The sequence below is a fragment of the Salvelinus fontinalis genome, chromosome 39 (genome assembly GCF_029448725.1).
Source record: "Salvelinus fontinalis isolate EN_2023a chromosome 39, ASM2944872v1, whole genome shotgun sequence".
NCBI lineage: Eukaryota > Metazoa > Chordata > Actinopteri > Salmoniformes > Salmonidae > Salvelinus > Salvelinus fontinalis.
The window spans coordinates 24263176-24281882 of NC_074703.1; the positions used below are offsets into that span (position 1 = coordinate 24263176).

An 18707-nucleotide genomic window follows, 5' to 3' on the forward strand; every position below is an offset into this window, starting at 1 on the left:
TTTAGTTACAGTATTTGCTAATTCCAATCATTTTCGCTCAATGTATTGCGGTTCAAGTGTTGGTATAGGCCGCTGATCCTAGAACAGTCCTTTACGATTCAAAATTTGGGCAAATGATAAGCCTGCTTTGTGGCCTTGCCCCCCTACACTACGTTATCGTCTACCCCTCCGCTTGTGTGACGCGAGTCCCGCCTCCCTATCCCCAGCGACAGAGCTAGGTTGTTAGTCCCCAACACGGAGCAATACCACTGACACCAGCGACTGACTGAAACCAAGGGGAAGATGGAGCACAGAGACCCTCATTTCAACATATTGTTAGCTACGGATTCTTATAAGGTGAGTGGGCGACGCCAGTATGTTAGTGCGACTGTATGCGTATGCTTAGTGTGAATTGAATTCTATCAGCCAAGGTGGTTGCATCCTCCAAGGCCATCACGCTTGCCTTGGTCGCTTTCTGTGTCAGATCGCTAGGCCAAATGGGGAGGAGAGAGGGGAAGGTAGAAAAGGTAGTACCGCATTCTGAAAGGATCCTCTTGCTTATTTTCATCTCGGATGACTGACGGAATGGCCACTGACGAATCTACGCAGAGCTCACCTTTGCGCAGCTAGCTACGCTTGCTAGGCAGGCAGCTAACGAATGAGTAGAGGCGGTAGCTAGCGCAAGGAAGCAATGAATTGAGCGGGTGATTTTGCTACCAAACCGAGGGAAGGCTAGTTTCTGCAAGAGACAGACTAGCAGACTAACAGACTAGCGTCTCTGGTGTTACTATCCATTTCCTTACTTTGGAAAAAACTATGGCAGATCCTGAAACTTTAGTAAGCCTTTGGAAACGCTCTAGGTCTTTTTGCAAACCTTTTTTGACCGTCGAAATTGTTGAAGACTGAGGTGAAATGAGTATTCAGCGCACATCAAATGAGAGATGCATGCTGTATAATTCGGGCTGTTTTTAACTGGGTTTTACATGTTATTTTCTTTGAAGAAAAATCAGCTGTCTGCTGATAGGTACAATTATAGACCTTGCAGGCAGAAATGGTATAGTTATGACTGACTGCTTTTGTCGATTACAATACTACGAGAAATGTATTTATTTCATCCAAGCTGTCATGTCAACTGAATCTCTCACTCACAGGTCATACAATACATAGTCTTATTTTTATACCATTGTGGCACAACACTATTATGTAAACATAGTGGAACTGATTTGTTGTTTCCTCTTTACCAGATGGACAATAATAAAGGCTGCACAAAGCACATTAATCCTATTATATTTGATGAGCCCGCATCAACTGTCCGTGCTGTGATGATGCTGTTCTCTGGACTTGTGTATGTAGAGTGGACCAAAAACATCTGTCTGTTGGGCTCAATGCCATACAGTGACTTGTCAGCATCTGGAACTAGAGGCCCTGTGAGGATAGAGAGAGAGAGGGGGGGGGGTGGGAAACTAAAGGCAGGGCACAGGCTACTGTGACTGATACACCATAACATGATGGAGGGTAATAAAGGGTAATAAAGTAGGCCCTGAAGTCCCTAACCACTGTCCTAAAACCATGGAGAAATATTGGATTCTCAGTGTTCTTTCTTTGCCATTGTAACAGTATAACTTTAGTACGTCCCCTCGCCCCGACCTCGGGCGCGAACCAGGGACCCTCTGCACACATCAACAACAGTCACCCACGAAGCGTCGTTACCCATCGCTCCACAAAAGCCGCGGCCCTTGCAGAGCAAGAGGAAACCCTACTTCAAGTCTCAGAGCAAGTGACGTAACCGATTGAAACGCTATTAGCGCGCACCACCGCTAACTAGCTAGCCATTTCACATCCGTTACACCATGCAAAGCTTGTGTTTTTTTGTTTCACAACCCCTGGTCTGGTAAAATACTCCCAAAAAGTGAGATTTGTGAACAGAACAGAATGGAGTCAACCGGCTCCAAACATTAGCTTAAATCTTGGTCAATTGTGCTTCATGAAAATATTTTATTTAGTCTTTCTCTTTTCCTGTTGTGTCCCTATAATTCAGAATGTGTGCATTCAGACTGAGCCGGTTGGCTCCATCCAGCAGCCAGTGACACTCGGGACTCATCACACGCAGGGGGCTCGTCTCTCTGTCAGAGCGGAGGTCCTGGTGGACTGATTCCCAGGCCAGCGCTGATCGATGTAGGCACAGTTCTAGAATCAGCTAACCCATCGGGGGAGTTGCAAAACTGACCTTTGGTTCAATGGTTAGGTTACTGGTTAGTTCATGAGGTCCTGTGGGGGGCTAGTGAAGGATGGGACAACATTGGTTAATAACCTAGGCCGAGTGACCTGTTGTGTAGGCTATGTCATTGTATGTGCAAGGCCGGTGCAGCCCAGAGGTAGGACGGGGGGAGGGTCAGAAGTAACACCGTTTTACAGCTGACTGAATTCCCGGAAAGTGAGAGCGAGATTGATGTGTGCGTGCCCAGAGACGAGGACACAGGACTGTGCCAGCCAGATATGCAGCTGTAGAGAGGCCAGTGTAATTATATGTACATAGTAGTCGTGGCTAATCAATAAAAGCATCGGCGGCAGATTTGCTCGTTACTCTGTGTTTGCGTTATTTACTGTTCCATCTGCTCCGCGGCCCGTCTCTCTTGTCCCGCTCTTTTTTTATATAACTGTGCCCATCCTCTCCATCTGTTCCACACATACCTGGGTGTCCCAGGTGCACCTAGAGAGAGTGAGATGTCACCAAAGTACCATTCAGTCTCTTTAACTGTCATTTTATAGCCCGACGTTCGGATGTATTTTATCCATGTTGTCTCCTCCGTCTTTGCTCCAGGTGACACACTACAAGCAGTACCCTCCCAACACCAGTAAAGTGTACTCCTACTTCGAGTGCCGCGAGAAGAGAGCGGACCCGACCAAGAACAGAAAAGTGAAGTATGAGACAACAGTCTTCTATGGCCTGCAGTACATCACCAACAAATACTTAAAAGGTAAGGATTGTATTGATGTCCTCATAATGCAAAATAAGACACCAAAGCCTATATAAATAGCTCTTCTTTGAGTTCGCATTCTCTACCACCAGGCCTTGCTACTATTCTGCATAGTTGAAGTGAAGAGAATGATCCTTCCTGTCTCTGCCAGCAGGAGAATCACGGTCATGTGATCAAGGCTAGCATATAATTTAATAGATGCTCAGATTAATTCTACACCATGTACTGGCAGCATCTGAGGCTCTGTAGCATCTAGACTGAGCAGGGGAGAGTCTCAGTTGCATTTCCTTGATTCCTCGCGTCCACTCTCCACGCCTCCTTCGCAAAACTCATTGAATGAGAAGTTCAGAGGTCCCTCCCCAGGATCACGTTTCAGTACTTTGACAAGCTATCCTTTCTTTCTGCCTCACTTGGAAGTTATGATTCATCAGTCCTCTTGCTGTGAAGATCTTACCTGGAGAGTGTGTGTGTGTGTGTTTCAATTGTTCTTGTTATACTATACTTGTGAGAACTTTTGGTCCTTGCAAGGATAGTAAAACCAAACACACACACACACATAAGGAAAAATGTAATTTTTGGCCAGGTTAGGGTTACATTTAGGGTTAAGTGCAGGGGTTTGGGTTTAGGGTTAGGGAAAATAGGATTTTAAATGAGGATCAATTGTTTGGTCCCCATAAGGATACAATGAGCTCTAAAAGTACTGGGACAGTGACACATTTTCTTGTTATTTTGGCTCTGTACTTCAGTACTTTGGATTTGAAATGAAACAATGAAATTACAGTGGTTTTTGTACCTAGTCCCCCCATTTTGGGGACCAAAAGAATTGGGACAAATTCACTCATGTGTATTAAAGTATTAAATAATTTTGTGCCCAATAGAAGTTAATTGTAAATACTGTATTGTGTCATTTGCAATAAAAGTGGCTCCAAAATGACACAATACAATATTTACCATAAATTTCTATTGGGCACAAAATAATCTGAAACACAACCAAAACAAACAGCAAATGAATCCAAGAAGTTTGTAGAGTCACAAGCTTTGATGTAATCATTGTGTGCTAGGAATACAGGACCAAATACTCAACTTCAGATGACTTTTATACGATGGCTTTTGAGAAGGAGGCATGGAGAGAGGAATCAAGGAAATGCAATTGGGATTCTCCCCAGGATCACGTTCCAATACTTTTAAAAGGAATCCTTCCTTATGATTGACCTAACGTCAGTGGTTAGGATTTCACTAGCCAGTAATGTCCGGTCAGTGATTACTCCACGGTAGGAAGTAAGGAAAGAGGACGCCTTTTATTTTCACTGTATTTAAACAGGGCCTAGACTACAGCTCCTCCTCTGGTCATCAGTTATTGTAAAGGGAGCTTAGAGCCTCCTGTTGAGGCTTAGCTGGATGTCCCACCTTGGGCAGCCTCAGCCTAGACACTGATCTAAGCTCAGTTTCTCACTCCGTACCCTAATGGTGCCTGCCCTAAGGTTAACGCTTTATAGAAGGTTAAGCTGATTCTAGATCTGTGTTTATTCTTCCACACAGCATCAGAGAGTGGAACTCAAAGTGATTTCACGGCGAGGCAGAGAGAGGTGCTGTAGAGAGCTTTAGGACTAGCGTGGACTGGAGACAAAGGAACATCTGCTCGTTGAGCCCCTAGCAACACAAAGGACAGCTGTGCTAGGGGCTACTAGCATTGATTCACTACAACGATACAGAGTTCTACCTGCAATAAGTAGCCTTAGAACAACATTTTCTTAACTTTGTTTTTATTTGTCTTCAAATAACCTTTAAAAAAAATACCAGCCTTGTTACTTTATTGCAACGGGGTCGTAATCAAGCACACGTTGGTGTGTGTGTGTGTGTGTGTGTGTGTGTGTGTGTGTGTGTGTGTTTGTAACTGTTAAGGTGTGATTGTGTGTAGGTGTGCTGTGTATGTGTAGCTGTATACATTGTGTGTGTCCCTAGCCTGTAGCATGTTCTGTAGCAGGATAAAGCCGCTCTGTAAGAGGGAGAGAGACGCTACTAATTTAATAGCACACGGAAGGACTAGAGTTTGGAATTCCAATGCTTCTCTCTCTCCTCCCCCTTCTCTCTCTCTACTCACCCTTCTCTCTCTCTACTCACCCTTCTCTCTCTCTACTCACCCTTCTCTCACTCTTTTGCTCTCACAAACTGTCACATCTCTCTATCCTATACACTCCACTTGTTCACTGATGCTTCAACCATTTAACCTCTCTCTCTCTCCTTTCTGTCTCTCTCTCTCTCCTTTCTGTCTCTCTCTCTCTCTCCTTTCTGTCTCTCTCTCTCTCTCTCTCTCCTTTCTCTCTCTCTCTTTCCTTCCTCTCCCTCCAGGGAAGGTGGTGACTCCAGAGAAGATCCAGGAAGCAAAAGAGGTGTACAGGGAACACTTCCAGGATGACGTCTTCAACGAGAAGGGCTGGAACTACATACTGGAGGTACACATACACGTTTGTTTTACTACAGTGAGCTCCAAAAGTATTGGGACAGTTTTGCCTCTGTATTCCAGCACTTTGGATTTGAAATGATACAACGACTATGAGGTTAAAGTGCAGACTGTCACCTTGTCCTTAATATCGGGTGAACCGTTTAGACATTGCAGTACCTTCTGTACATAGTCTCATTTTAGGGGACCAAAAGTATTGGGACAAATTCACGTACGTGTATTAAAGTAGTCAAAAGTTGAGTATTTGGTCAACAATGATTACATCAAGCTTGCGATTCTACAACTTTGTTGGATGCATTTGCTGTTTGTTTTGGTTGTGTTTCAGATTATTTTGCGCCCAATAGAAATGAATGGTAAATAATGTATTGTAATCATGGTAGCATCCACATTAAGGTAGAAGTGTTTAGAAACCTCTTATATTCTTATTTACAATCAAATTGGCTCCAAAATGACACAATCCATTATTTACCAGTCCCCACGAGAATAGTAAAAACACACATCCACAAACAGGGTTCAGGTCAGATCTTCACAGCGAGAGGACTGAGGGAGAGGGCCATAGAGATCGCATTAGATGTTTCTCTGAACTCTGACATCACTACCCAGTGGTAGACCTAGTACCCAATTAGGCCTACGTCATGCTTCCCTATGAGTACCAGACGTTGAAAATACGTGTTTTTGGTGGGAAAGACGTCTTTCAGTCAATTTTGCTCACTGGGTTACTAGTGATGATCAGGGTCACTTTAATTTGATTAGTGTCCTATTGCAATTTTTTCTCCCATATTGTTTTAAGTATCTTATAATTCTTTCCTTTATTTTACTAATATGATCAAGAAAATGGATCAGACCGTGGGCTTTAGGGTAAATGTTGTGTGTCGCAATGGCTGCTGTAACGGTTGTGTGTGTATTGCAGAAGTATGACGGACACCTACCCATAGAGATCAAGGCGGTGCCGGAGGGAAGTGTGATCCCACGGGGTAACGTCCTCTTCACCGTGGAGAGCACCGACCCAGAATGCTACTGGCTCACCAACTGGGTGGAGGTGAGTGTCAGTGGGGGGGGGGGGGGGGGGGGGGGGGGGCAGCCATTTTGGAATGGAGTGGATTTAAATGGCATTATTGAATACAGAATCAGTCAGGTTAGAGGGGGGGAGCGGTTAGGTCTCTCCATCAATGTGACTGGATTGGGTCCTTCCTGTCTGTTCCAAATGGCTCCTTAGAGTCCGTGTGGCTTTCGGAGACTGCCTGGTCTAAAATAAATTATCATATTTATTTAACTTCACTCCTCACTGTCCAAGGCCCTGCCCCTAGAGCACACCGCACAACACTGCCACAGTGACTCTGCACTTTTTAATTAACTTACGATGAGAGCCATCAGTCTCTCTATCTGTAAACAACCTCCTCACGTATCCTGCCTCTCTGTCTGTCTAGCCTGGAGTGTCACTAGCTAGCTTCTCTGACTAGGATGGTTTCTATGGGTGCTGCATCACAAATGGCACCCTATTCCCTAGGGGTGAAACGGTTCACAAAACTCACAGTTCGGTACGATACGTTACAGTGGTGTCAAGGTTTGGTCCGGTTTCGATACATCGACAAAGTAATTGCCTGAGAAATATGTCATTTGTATTTAGATTTTCCATTTATTATGATAGTAAACATGGGTAGCTTGAATTCCCAGGAGCATATGGAAACGAAGGCACATAAAAAAAAAAAAAGCAGCCTTATAACATGAAATAAAAGTAATTTAAAACAGAACTTCAACAAGAGTGCATAGTCCAGCAGCATATATCAAAATTAAGTCACATAGCAGTGACTTAAACAAAATAGGACCACTTGAGACTGATTACTTGAAAGAAAAAAAGATTTTCACGTTTTTCTTTAAGAAGATTAGTCTATCCACATTATCTGCAGTGAGCACATTTGTGGCCTGCTGGAGGTCCTTTTGCAGGGCTCTGGCAGTGCTACTCCTAGCACAAAGGCGGAGGTAGCGGTCCTGCTGCTGGGTTGTTGCCCTCCTACGGCCTCCTCCACGTCTCCTGATGTACTGGCCTGTCTCCTGGTAGCGCCTCCATGCTCTGGACACTACGCTGACAGACACAGCAAACCTTCTTGCCACAGCTCGCATTGATGTGCCATCCTGGATGAGCTGCACAACCTGAGCCACTTGTGTGGGTTGTAGACTCCGTCTCATGCTACCACTAGAGTGAGAGCACCGCCAGCATTCAAAAGTGACCAAAACACCAGTCAGGAAGCATAGGAACTGAGAAGTGGTCTGTGGTCACCACCTGCAGAATCACTCCTTTATTGGGGGTGTCTTGCTAATTGCCTATAATTTCCACCTTTTGTCTATTCCATTTGCACAACAGCATGTGAAATGTATTGTCAATCAGTGTTGCTTCCTAAGTGGACAGTTTGATTTCACAGAAGTGTGATTGACTTGGAGTTACATTGTGTTGTTTAAGTGTTCCCTTTATTTTTTTGAGCAGTGTACATTACCTGTTGTATATTGGTCACAATCTCTGCTGTGAGTTCATTGTAGACTCTCAGACGAGCAGCAGCATCCAGGTGTAGCAGGGACTTGAACCGGGGGTCCAAAGCGGTGCTCTTGTGTAAGAAGTCTTGGACACCAGGGTCAGCATATCTAGCCTCCAGTTTAACTCTAACGGCAGTCTTGGCATCCCTTACTGCGGATTCATCTTCATCAGATGCCACCACTGATTTCAGGATCATTGTTTTCATAGGCAGGACCATGGAAACTGATGGAATGCTCTCAGTGCAGATCAGTGGTGTGACTGTTTTGAGAGGTTTGCACACTTTGAGACTAGCAGAGGAAGTTATTTCATTTTCAGACAAAGTCACAATACCTTTGACAGTCTTCCTCACAGCCTGATCAGTCCGTGTAGAATACACCACAACTTTCTGCTCAAGGTATCTCTCAACCATGTCATGGCTTGAATTCCATCTAGGAGGGACATCTTGGATTAGTTTGTGGTTTGGCAGCTCCAGCATCTCCTGTTGTGTCTTGAAAACATGAGCAGCGGTTGTGCTTTTATGAAAGGAGGATACCACCTTCCTGGTCTTTGCTCGGAGGCGAGAGATTGGATTCAATGACGTTGCTTTTTGAGATGCTAGATTAATAACGTGAGCAAAGCATCCTATCTGTGGCCCCAGTCCAGCTAGTGTAACTGCATTTACAATATGTCGAGCGTTGTCAGTGGCCACAGGAATCGTTACATCATCCCTCTCCAACTTCCACACGGCAACTACTTTCCTCAGCTCTTCCCCAAGTTTACACTGGTGTGATTACTCTCTAGGGGACGTGTTTGAAGGACATGGCTTTTTATCTCCCACTCCGCGGTATGAGACGTCCAACTGTCTGTTGTTAGAGCAACAGACCGCGTTTCTGACGACTCGCTCTCACGTTGTTCTTTTGTATAAGGCAGGTATTAATGTCTGGGCAAAATGTGTACGGGGAGGAATAGTGAAGCGCGGCTCGACCACTTTAAACATGTTTCCTGTCGGCAATGAACAGAGCCAACATGTTGTTATCCACCACTCGTTGGCAATCTCCGTTATAGTTGACAGGGAAACTGAAATGTTCCCAGAAGGCAGACCTGAATGATACTGGGGCGTCTTCTAGTTCTGACTCGCCAATGCTTGCCATGTTTCTCCTTTGCGTTTAGCTAACTGCTAACTCCTTCATAAGCGAATTGCGGCTACGACGGCCTCGGCTCTGTTCTCGCTGGAGTGAAATAACTAATGAGCGGCGCTACAGACAACTATAAACAACTTTATTACTATGTGGATATTTTTCACACGTTTATTTATACGCTATTGGTTTGTGCAAAAAAAATGTGCACTGTATATTTTCCTATCTATAATATATGATTAATGTATTGTTCGCAGTGCATACCGCAGTGCTAGGCCCCGTGTCCACCACCAAGCAGTCACTCTGCAGAATCACTGGTCTACAAATCATCTTGCCTCCCGGATGACTACTCGTTTTGCCATCAAGATCAGTGAATCTGTGCGGTGTCTTTCTCAGGCCGATCTCCGTGAACGAGTAGCTCCGCTGAAGAGCAGACCGTGGACTTGCTGGTCTGACACCATCACATGATCATATTAGCAGTGGTCACCATCACCAACCGGTCGATCGCGACCTTCAAGGCATTCCTCGTCGATCACCAAACTGTAGAAAAGCCAACGATAAAGCACTCCTTTAAAATTTATAAGAGAATACAGCAAAGAGGTTGTTTTTATCAGTAAGTTCATGTTTAATAAGTTTGTATTCATCACTGTCAACCCAAAACACAAGATGCGCTTCTCCTTACTTCAACTCCCGCTGCAACCAGCACTGCAGCTGCAGTGAAAGAGTAGCCAAGTATATCGATAGGCCTGTGTTTTTTATTATTAACAGCTCGTCGTGTCTATTTTAATATCGAGGAATATTTCACTTTACTCTGGTCATAGGAACAACATGAATAATGCGGTGCGACTAGAGTTTCGCCATAAGGTTTAAGACGGTGTCCCCTATCTCTGGTCAGCCTCACCTGAGGGTTTGCTCCCTCAGATGCTGGTATCTCCAGTAAAATAAAAAAGCGAATTATTTGCAAATGATTTCAACTTATGCTCCGCTGTGCCTCGCAAGTTAATGTTGCATTAGACTTACATTTTTTTAAGTCATGTTTTTTTCTTATTTTCTGAGCAGTAGATCTCTGCTTGCTTTTTAACTCAGAATATGTTGGTGACCACTGTATTATACAGTATATTATGGTTTGGCTCTGGAAGTATGGGGCTCTGTTAGCCCCATCCACACTACGGTGCTCAATGGCGCCCTCCTCAGTCTCCACCTGGTATTACTGCTGTAGATCACAACATCAGCATCACTGCATGCGTCGAAATACAACCAGTGATATAGTAGGCCTGTATGGCTTCAGTTCCTTAAAGATAATTCATTTGTTTCTAGATTATTATGATAATTTTCACATGTTGTGTTGTAGTTTTTGGAGCTGTGGCTGGCCACATGTTGTGGTAGCGTGTGAGAGGTCAGGTACCCCTCCATGTATAGATGTAGTGATAACCTTCTAGGGGTTAACAAGGTGTTTCTGACCCTGTAGACCGTACAGATGACCCGGCACACACACGCGCACACACTCTCACGGACATACACACTACACAGCTCCTAGAGGGAGAAATATGACAAAACACACACTCGTACATGGCGTGATAATATTGACTCGCCCGTTCAATGATGACTGGACTGAGACAAAGACCCAGGCATCTCTAGCTGCCAGCGGGCCACGGCTAAGTAACTCTGTCCTGGGCTTGCCGTGCGAGGAATCCCCCCATCGAACCCAGTGTTTACTTGTGGATGTCCTCTCCCTGCCCCTTTCCCAGGGAATATGGGTCTAGCCCCTAAGCCTCCCAAACAGCCCACTTCCCCTTCCACATAGCAGGATAAAGGGTCTGTCAAGAGGGTTGGTTTTGGGTTCATGTTCCAGCTCACTACACTGTGATGGGGTGACTGGAGGGTGTGGATGGGCCTGTGGTGGGGTCAGAGGGATTTTTCGGGTCCAGGGCAGGGACATGGACAGGCACACTACGGTTCAAGGAAGATGGAGGAGAGAGCGTAAGGAGCGGGATCAGGAATGAATGAGAGGGAGGGAGGGTTTAGAGAGGGGAGGATGGAGGGATGAGAGAAGGAGAGGGAGGGAAGATGGATGCAGGTAGAAGGGAATTAGGGAGACTCTTTGAAAGCACGGAAAGTTGTGCTTCGAAAGCTCCAGACTTGGGCCCATTCTAGAATGGCCATCTACTAACCCCCTCTTGTCCCCTCTTCCTCCTCCCCTCCAGACCATCCTTGTTCAGGTCTGGTACCCCATCACCGTGGCGACCAACTCCAGGGAGCAGAAGAAGATTCTGGCAAAGTACCTGCTGGAGACCTCTGGCAACCTGGACAAGCTTGAGTACAAGCTGCACGACTTCGGCTACAGGGGAGTCTCCTCACAAGAGGTAGAGGAACAGTGTGTATGTGTGGGGGTGCAGGGTGTTATATACAGTGCATTCGTAAAGTATTCAGACCCCTTGACTTTTTCCACGTTTTGTTATGTTACATACAGCCTTATTCTAAAATTGATTTAAATTTTAAAAAATCCTCGTCAATCTACACACTACCCCATAATGATAAAGCGATTTATAAAAATACAAAAAACAGATACCTTATTTACATAAGTATTCAGACCCTTTGCTATGAGACTCGAAATTGAGCTCAGGTGCATCCTGTTTCCATTGATCATCCTTCAGATGTTTCTACAACTTGATTGGAGTCCATTTGTGGTAAATTTAATTGATTGGACATGATTTGGAAAGGCACACACCTGTCTATATAAGATCCCACAGTTGACAGTGCAAGTCAGAGCAAAAACCAAGCCATGAGATCGAAGGAATTGTCCGTAGACTTCCGAGACAGGATTGTGTCGATGCACAGATCTGGGGAAGGGTACCAAAACATTTCTGCAGCACTGAAGATCCCCAAGAACACAGTGGCCTCCATCATTCTTAAATGGAAGAAGTTTGGAACCACCAAGACTTTTTCTAGATCTGGCCAAACTGAGTAATTAGGGGAGAAGGGCCTTGGACGGGGAGGTGACCAAGAACTCAATGGTCACTCTGACAGATCTCTGGAGTTCGTCTGTGGAGATGGGAGAACCTTCCAGAAGGACAACCATCTCTGCAGCACTCCACCAATCAGGCCTTTATGGTAGAGGGGCCAGCCAGAGCCCGGACTTGAACCCGATCGAACAACTTACCTGAAAATAGCTGTGCAGCGACGCTCCCCATTTAAACCTGACAGAGCTTGAGAGGATCTGCAGAGAAGAATGGGAGAATCTCCCCAAATACAGGTGTGCCAAGCTTGTAGCGTCATACCCAAGAAGACTCGAGGCTGTAATCTCTGCCAAAGGTGCTTCAACAAAGTACTGAGTAAAGGGTCTCAATACTTATGTAAATGTGATATTTCAGTTTTATTTTTTAAATACATTTGCAATAATGTCTAAACCTGTTTTTGCTTTGTTATTGTGTGTAGATGGGCATATTTTTTCCAAATCCATTTTAGAACAAGGCTGTAACGTAACAAAATGTGGGAAAAGTCAAGGGGTCTGAATACTGTGTGTGTGTGACATTTGACTCACAATCTCTCTTCCCCATTTTAGACGGCAGGTATCGGAGCCTCTGCCCACCTAGTGAACTTTAAGGGCACAGACACAGTGGCTGGCATCGGCGTGATTAAGAAGTACTACGGCACCAAAGACCCCGTGCCTGGCTTCTCTGTGCCCGCCGCAGAGCACAGGTAATACAGTCAAGACACACAGTGGCTACGCAGTTAACACACTAACATCTCTTACTTGGTCCCGAATCAATCAAATTACACTTGTATAGGGATTCTTAGGCCCAGAAAGCAAGCAGGAGTGGATGGCTTTGATATCCAAATATCAATTGCTATGCTTGTGTAGGCTATTGATAACAGTGTGTTCACACACACACACACACACACACACACACACACACACACACACACACACACACACACACACACACACACACACACACACACACACACAGGAGATCTCTAACCGAGTTGGCTGTACCACTGCTCCTCTGCACCGTTCATTTGCCCCGTTGGTTTCTGGGAGTTCGGCTCCAGAGGTCACTGTGTTTACGGAATCACGACGGTCCGTTTTTAGTTTTATCTTCCCGAGGCTCCACAGAGACACAGTCCCATTTCCTCTCCATATGATACACACAGTACTCTACCCCCCCCCCCCCCCTAACCCCCCACACAGTCTCTGGGTTCTCCGAGGTGGTAGATATCATTGCATTTAGAGATACACCGCCTCACTTCTTTGCTAATACAGGTAGGCTTGATTTGATAGCATGCAATAAAGCTCAAATTGTAATTGAGACAAGGGATAATGCACAGATAGTTTCATTCTGAATCTAAAAGGACATCGCTAGCTAGCTACAGTGCACTGTTGTGGACATGAGCTTCTGGAAGTCAAGTCTCGGGCAAAGCGTTGATAAGGATGCCCTCTAGTGGTGGTAGCGCAGCTCTACGTGAATGAGTTCACAGGGAGAGGGATTTGTTTTTTTGTTGTCTTTAGTAGACCTGATAACTTTGTATTCTCCCTCCTTCTCTCCAGCACCATCACGGCGTGGGGGAAGGACCACGAGCGAGATGCCTTTGAGCACATCGTGAGGCAGTTTCCCAACGTGCCCGTGTCTATCGTCAGTGACAGCTATGACATCTACAACGCCTGTGAGAAGATCTGGGGAGAAGACCTGAGGAGTCTCATTGAGTCCCGGAGCGCTGACGCCCCACTGGTGGTCCGCCCCGACTCAGGGAACCCCCTCGATACCGTACTGAAGGTAACACTAGGCCTAACTCAACCCTAAGTCTACCCCCTTAAACCCCACGTGGTCTGCCCGACTCAGGGAACCCCCTCAATACCGTACTGAAGGTAGTTCCCAATCAGGTCCTCTGAGAAAGATGCACACAAATTGAACGTCCATGTTAATCTGACATTTGATAAAAGTGTAATAATGATAATAATATTATGCCATTTAGCAGATGCTTTTATCGTCATGCACACATACATTTTATGTACAGGCGGTCCCAGGAATCGAACCCACTATCCCAGCGTCGCAGGTCCCTTGCGCTACCAACTGCGCTACGGAGGGTGTGTGATGTGGGTGGTATTTTGAGCTATGACCGGGTTTCTGTAGTTGAGATTTGAGCCCTATGGATGCCCTCTCAGTCGGTGCTGTATGTTCCTCCCATACAGATTTAGCATTCTTAGTTGTTTTAAAAAAAAAAAAAAATACAGATTGTGGTTCCTCCACTCAGGTGCTGGAGATCCTGGGGAAGAAGTTTATCCCTACGGAAAACTCCAAAGGCTACAAAGTTCTGCCGCCCTATATCAGAGTTATACAAGGGGACGGAGTGGACATCAACACCCTGCAAGAGGTACGCATGCACACACACACACACACACACACACACACACACACACACACACACACACACACACACACACACACAGAGAGATAGTCCGTTTTAACAGTGCATGTATCTGTGTGTGTAGATCGTGGAGGGGATGAAGCATCACAAGTGGAGCATTGAGAACATCGCCTTTGGCTCTGGAGGGGCTCTGCTGCAGAAACTGACCAGGGATCTGCTCAACTGCTCCTTCAAATGCAGCTACGTGGTCACCAACGGCCTGGGCGTGAGCAGAGCATTACTCGCGTGCACACACACATACACATGCACACTGTATACTATCTTACAGTGGGGTCTTAAATGATTGACACTTGATATAGAGGAGCGGATATGACTGTATAAAATCAATAATTGAAATACTGAGCTAAATTGTATGCTAAAAAACATTAGAAATGATTTTATGCTAATCTAATTGCTCAGAGAAAGAGATTTTGTTTAACAAGTAGTGCTTTTTTTTCTCTCAAAAAGGTAGGGGTCAAAATGATTGACACCCTGTTTTCCATACCTCGTCTTGCGAGAATAACGGCACTGAGAACACATTGGGAGGGGATCTTAGACCGTTCCTCTATACAGAGTCCTTGCAGAGCCTTGATGTCCTTCGTCTGTGCTTATGGAATGCTCTTCTCAATTCAAACCACAGGTTTTATGTCCGGAGACTGAGATGGCCATTGCAACATTTAGATTTTTCTGTGTGATTGGGGTTATTGTCTTGCTGGAAGATCCACTTGCGGCCAATTTCAGAGGCAAGTAGGTTTTTGGCTAAAATAACCTGGTAATTCATGATGCCGGTAACCTTAACAAGGGCCCCAGGACAAGTGGAAGCAAAATAGCCCTGTAACATTAGAAATCTACCACCGTATTTTACAATGGGGTTCTTTTCTGCTCGTGCATTCTCATTTCGACACCAAACCCACCACTGGTGGGCGTGGCCCAAGAGCTCTATTTTCAGGTCATCTGACCAAAGCACCGGTTCCAAATCAAGTGCTAATACTCTTTAGCCAACTCCTGGTGTTTTCATTTGTTGGATGAAAAACAATCTGGTAGATGGATACACATCCTGCAGAAAGTGCAAGCAGGTATTTGTTTACTATAATTCGGTTAATTATCAGTTAATTGTTACATTTTAATTCAGGCTTTTGTTCATTTGGACCATACGCAGGTCATGTAGAAACCAACAGGTTTTAAACCTGTGCGGCTGGTAGAAGTTTGAGTGTACCCTACTAAATAAATGAATGCTATTTTTGCAGCCTACAGCCTATTTGATTCTGGGAGTTGTTTATGTAAGTTTCAATTGAACTATTTGGTTATCGAGCGATATTCAATGTATGTCAGCTATAGGCTTTCATTGGGTAAATAGACGACTCTTATTTTCAAAGCAATTTGAGTTGACAGTGTGAAATAAGAAGATACGGTTCTTAAATCATGGCCTGGTTTCCTTTTATCCAAATGTTGAATAGACATGCAGACGTCAATTAAAACAGGAAAGAGGAATAGCCTCTAGTACTCTGGAGTCAACAATTGAATCAAGTATTATTTGGTGGGTCGGGTTGCGGAGAGAAATCTACCCTGATGTCGGGTGGGGCTCGGAATTGACGTGGCTGGCGAGGGCTGGTGCATCTCCAGAAAACTGGCCCGTGCAGGACTCTTAACGCAGACACACATCCATGCCGACCTTCACTGGAAGGAGAAGTGTAACTGTTTTTAATATTTGGCGTCAGGTGAATGTGTTCAAGGACCCGGTGGCGGACCCTAACAAAAGGTCAAAGAAAGGTCGTCTGTCTCTGCACCGGACAGCGAGCGGGGACTTTGTCACTCTGGAGGAGGGCAAGGGAGACCTGGAGGAGTACGGCGTGGTGAGTCGACATACCATATCTTACTCCCACGTCAATGCATTCCAGTAGCTTTGTAAATTCATGTTTTAGTTATTGCGGTTAGTCAATTAGACACTTCACTAACGGTCGTTTGTTCTCCCTTCAGGACCTGTTACACACAGTGTTTCAGAATGGGAAAATTGTCAAGACGTACACGTTCGATGACGTCAGAGACAATGCCAAGATAACGGACAGTGACCTCAAGGAGCTCCTCCACTGAGGGGCCGCTGACCCCTGCACCTCTGACCTCCATCACCCCACCGGAGGCGGCACATTGTCAATGACCCTCCCTCAACCACCACCCACCCTCCCAGAAGCACTGTCCTCCACTGGAGAGGAGAGTAGACCCACACACACACACACACACATCCAAACCCAAACCTGAGTGAAAGCCAAGGGATAGAGAAAGTAGTGAGTGAATGAGGCGAGTAAGAGAGGGAGGGAGAGAGGAGTGAGCGAAACAAGTAAGAGATAAAGGAAGTTGAGTGAGATAAATGAGCGCGAAAGAGAGCTAGAAAGAGATGTAAACGAACACACTGACTGTACCCTGTGTTGTGTGTACAGAGCTGTTTAAAGTCATTAATAGTCTATTTAGCATTGTCTTTTAGTGATGGATGGAATGATATTGTGGTATAGAAATCATTTAAACTGCGGTTACGTCAGTGTTTATCTGACCCAGTGTCGCTATAAATTGATCACAGGAAAGGAGATACTGTGTTCATGAAAGTTTTCCGGAACTTTGTGTGGTTCTAGAACTGAGAGGTATATGTTTAATGTTCCTGAGTGTGGATGTTTGTGTGTGCTGACAGTTTCTTCCTTTTTTAAAGGAACGTTGTGTTCCTTTATGCAAATGAGTTTGCTGATCAGGGGAACACGTACTCTACCTTTTTTAAATTGTTGGCCTTTTTTTTTTTTTATACATTTTCCCTGGTTCTTTAGAAGACACTACCCACACGTGGGCAAGTCGCCATCTAGAGGCCAACTAATCATGTTGCTAAAACACTGTCTACAGAACTGCACGACACAGTCTGTATGTCTGGAATGGAACCCTATTCCCTTTATAGTGCACTTTTTTTTTTACCTGTAAAAACGAGTGCACTGTATAGGGAATTGGGCGCCATTTTGGATGCAGAGAGTCAAATCTCTCTCTTTGTGGCTCCTTTTTTATTTTTGTGAAAGTACAAATATTTGTTACACATTTTTCTTTGCTTTAGAGAACAAGAAGGCATCTGTCTCTGATATTGAATTATGGGGAACTTTTCCGTAGAGCTTGATTTGACTATTTTGATACCGTCTTGGTTGGTTCTTACCTCAGAAATCATAATTTGTTATGACAAAGGTAAATATTACCAGAATATTTGCAGTAAATCTCCATATTTACAAGGATGTGGCCAAACTGTCTTCTCACGTGTATATAACAACAGAATTATACTGCGAGAGGGCAGAGTAGGGAGAAGTAGTGTTATTATTCTTTTTGTCTAATTCCCATTTTCTACCAGAATCTTCCACACTGCTTGTTTGTTGTATGATGTGTTAGGTCAGGTTTTAGCAAATGTTTGTTTGTGTGTAGAGTAGTGTTAAAAAATTCGGGTAACTTTTCCAGAAATGCAGATTGAAAGATTCCGGGAATCAGGAAGGAATACGCAGGGAATCCAGAATCCTCCAAACAGGATTTCGTGATTACTGGAATTTTGCAATCCTGGTGTAGTCTTGTGTGAATGCTGTATTGGAAATAATACTTGTGAATTCTATTTTTGTTTTGTTATATGTTGGTTGTCCCATATTGTCTGATATTTTAAACTAACATTACTGTTGCAATGTCTACATATTAAAAGCACCATCCTGTCAATTTGAAATGTTGATTGAATATATGTATATATTTTTTTTTTTGTGTGTGTATTTTACCCCCTTTTGCTCCCCAATTTTGTGATATCCAATTACGATCATGTCTGATCACTGCAACTCCCCAACGGGCTTGGGAGAGGCGAAGGTCGACACGTGTCCTCCGAAACAAGACCCGCCAAACCGCGCTTCTTAACACCTGCCCGCTTATGTGTCGGAGTAAACACAGCTTAACTGACAACCAAAGTCAACCTATAGGCGCCCGGCCCGCCACAAGGAGTAGCTACAGCACGATGAGCCAAGTAAAGCACCCCCGGCTAATAATAATATTGATATCACATGTTGGAAAATTAAATAATTACAACTTGTGTGACTCTTTGGATAAAAAACAATTTGTGTTCTATTCTCTGTTTCTCGTGATTGAGTTCCATAGACGACATATATTCATTCATATATGTTTGTCATTGGTAAAGTCAGATAGTCATCTGCACCAGTATTTTCCTCAGAGTTGTACTGTACAATTCA

General features: G+C 44.6%; 1 protein-coding gene across 1 annotated transcript; it reads left to right on the forward strand.

Annotated features, from left to right (window-relative positions):
• Positions 1 to 163: 163 nt before the first annotated feature.
• LOC129838288 (nicotinamide phosphoribosyltransferase) lies at positions 164 to 18189 on the forward strand. The gene is made up of 11 exons (XM_055905159.1): positions 164 to 336; positions 2801 to 2957; positions 5307 to 5410; positions 6329 to 6457; positions 11268 to 11426; positions 12626 to 12762; positions 13613 to 13838; positions 14317 to 14436; positions 14555 to 14695; positions 16188 to 16322; positions 16447 to 18189. The coding sequence occupies exons 1-11, from the start codon at positions 283 to 285 to the stop codon at positions 16558 to 16560; spliced, it is 1476 nt and encodes a 491-aa protein (XP_055761134.1). The 5' UTR covers positions 164 to 282; the 3' UTR covers positions 16561 to 18189.
• The last annotated feature ends 518 nt before the right edge of the window (positions 18190 to 18707 follow it).

Coding starts and splice junctions, on each gene's coding strand:
- LOC129838288 (XM_055905159.1), top strand. CDS start 283: ATGGAGCACAGAGACCCTCATTTCAACATATTGTTAGCTACGGATTCT. Junction 11,427..12,625: donor GGGGAGTCTCCTCACAAGAG/GTAGAGGAACAG, acceptor TCCCCATTTTAG/ACGGCAGGTATCGGAGCCTC. Junction 12,763..13,612: donor GTGCCCGCCGCAGAGCACAG/GTAATACAGTCA, acceptor CCTTCTCTCCAG/CACCATCACGGCGTGGGGGA.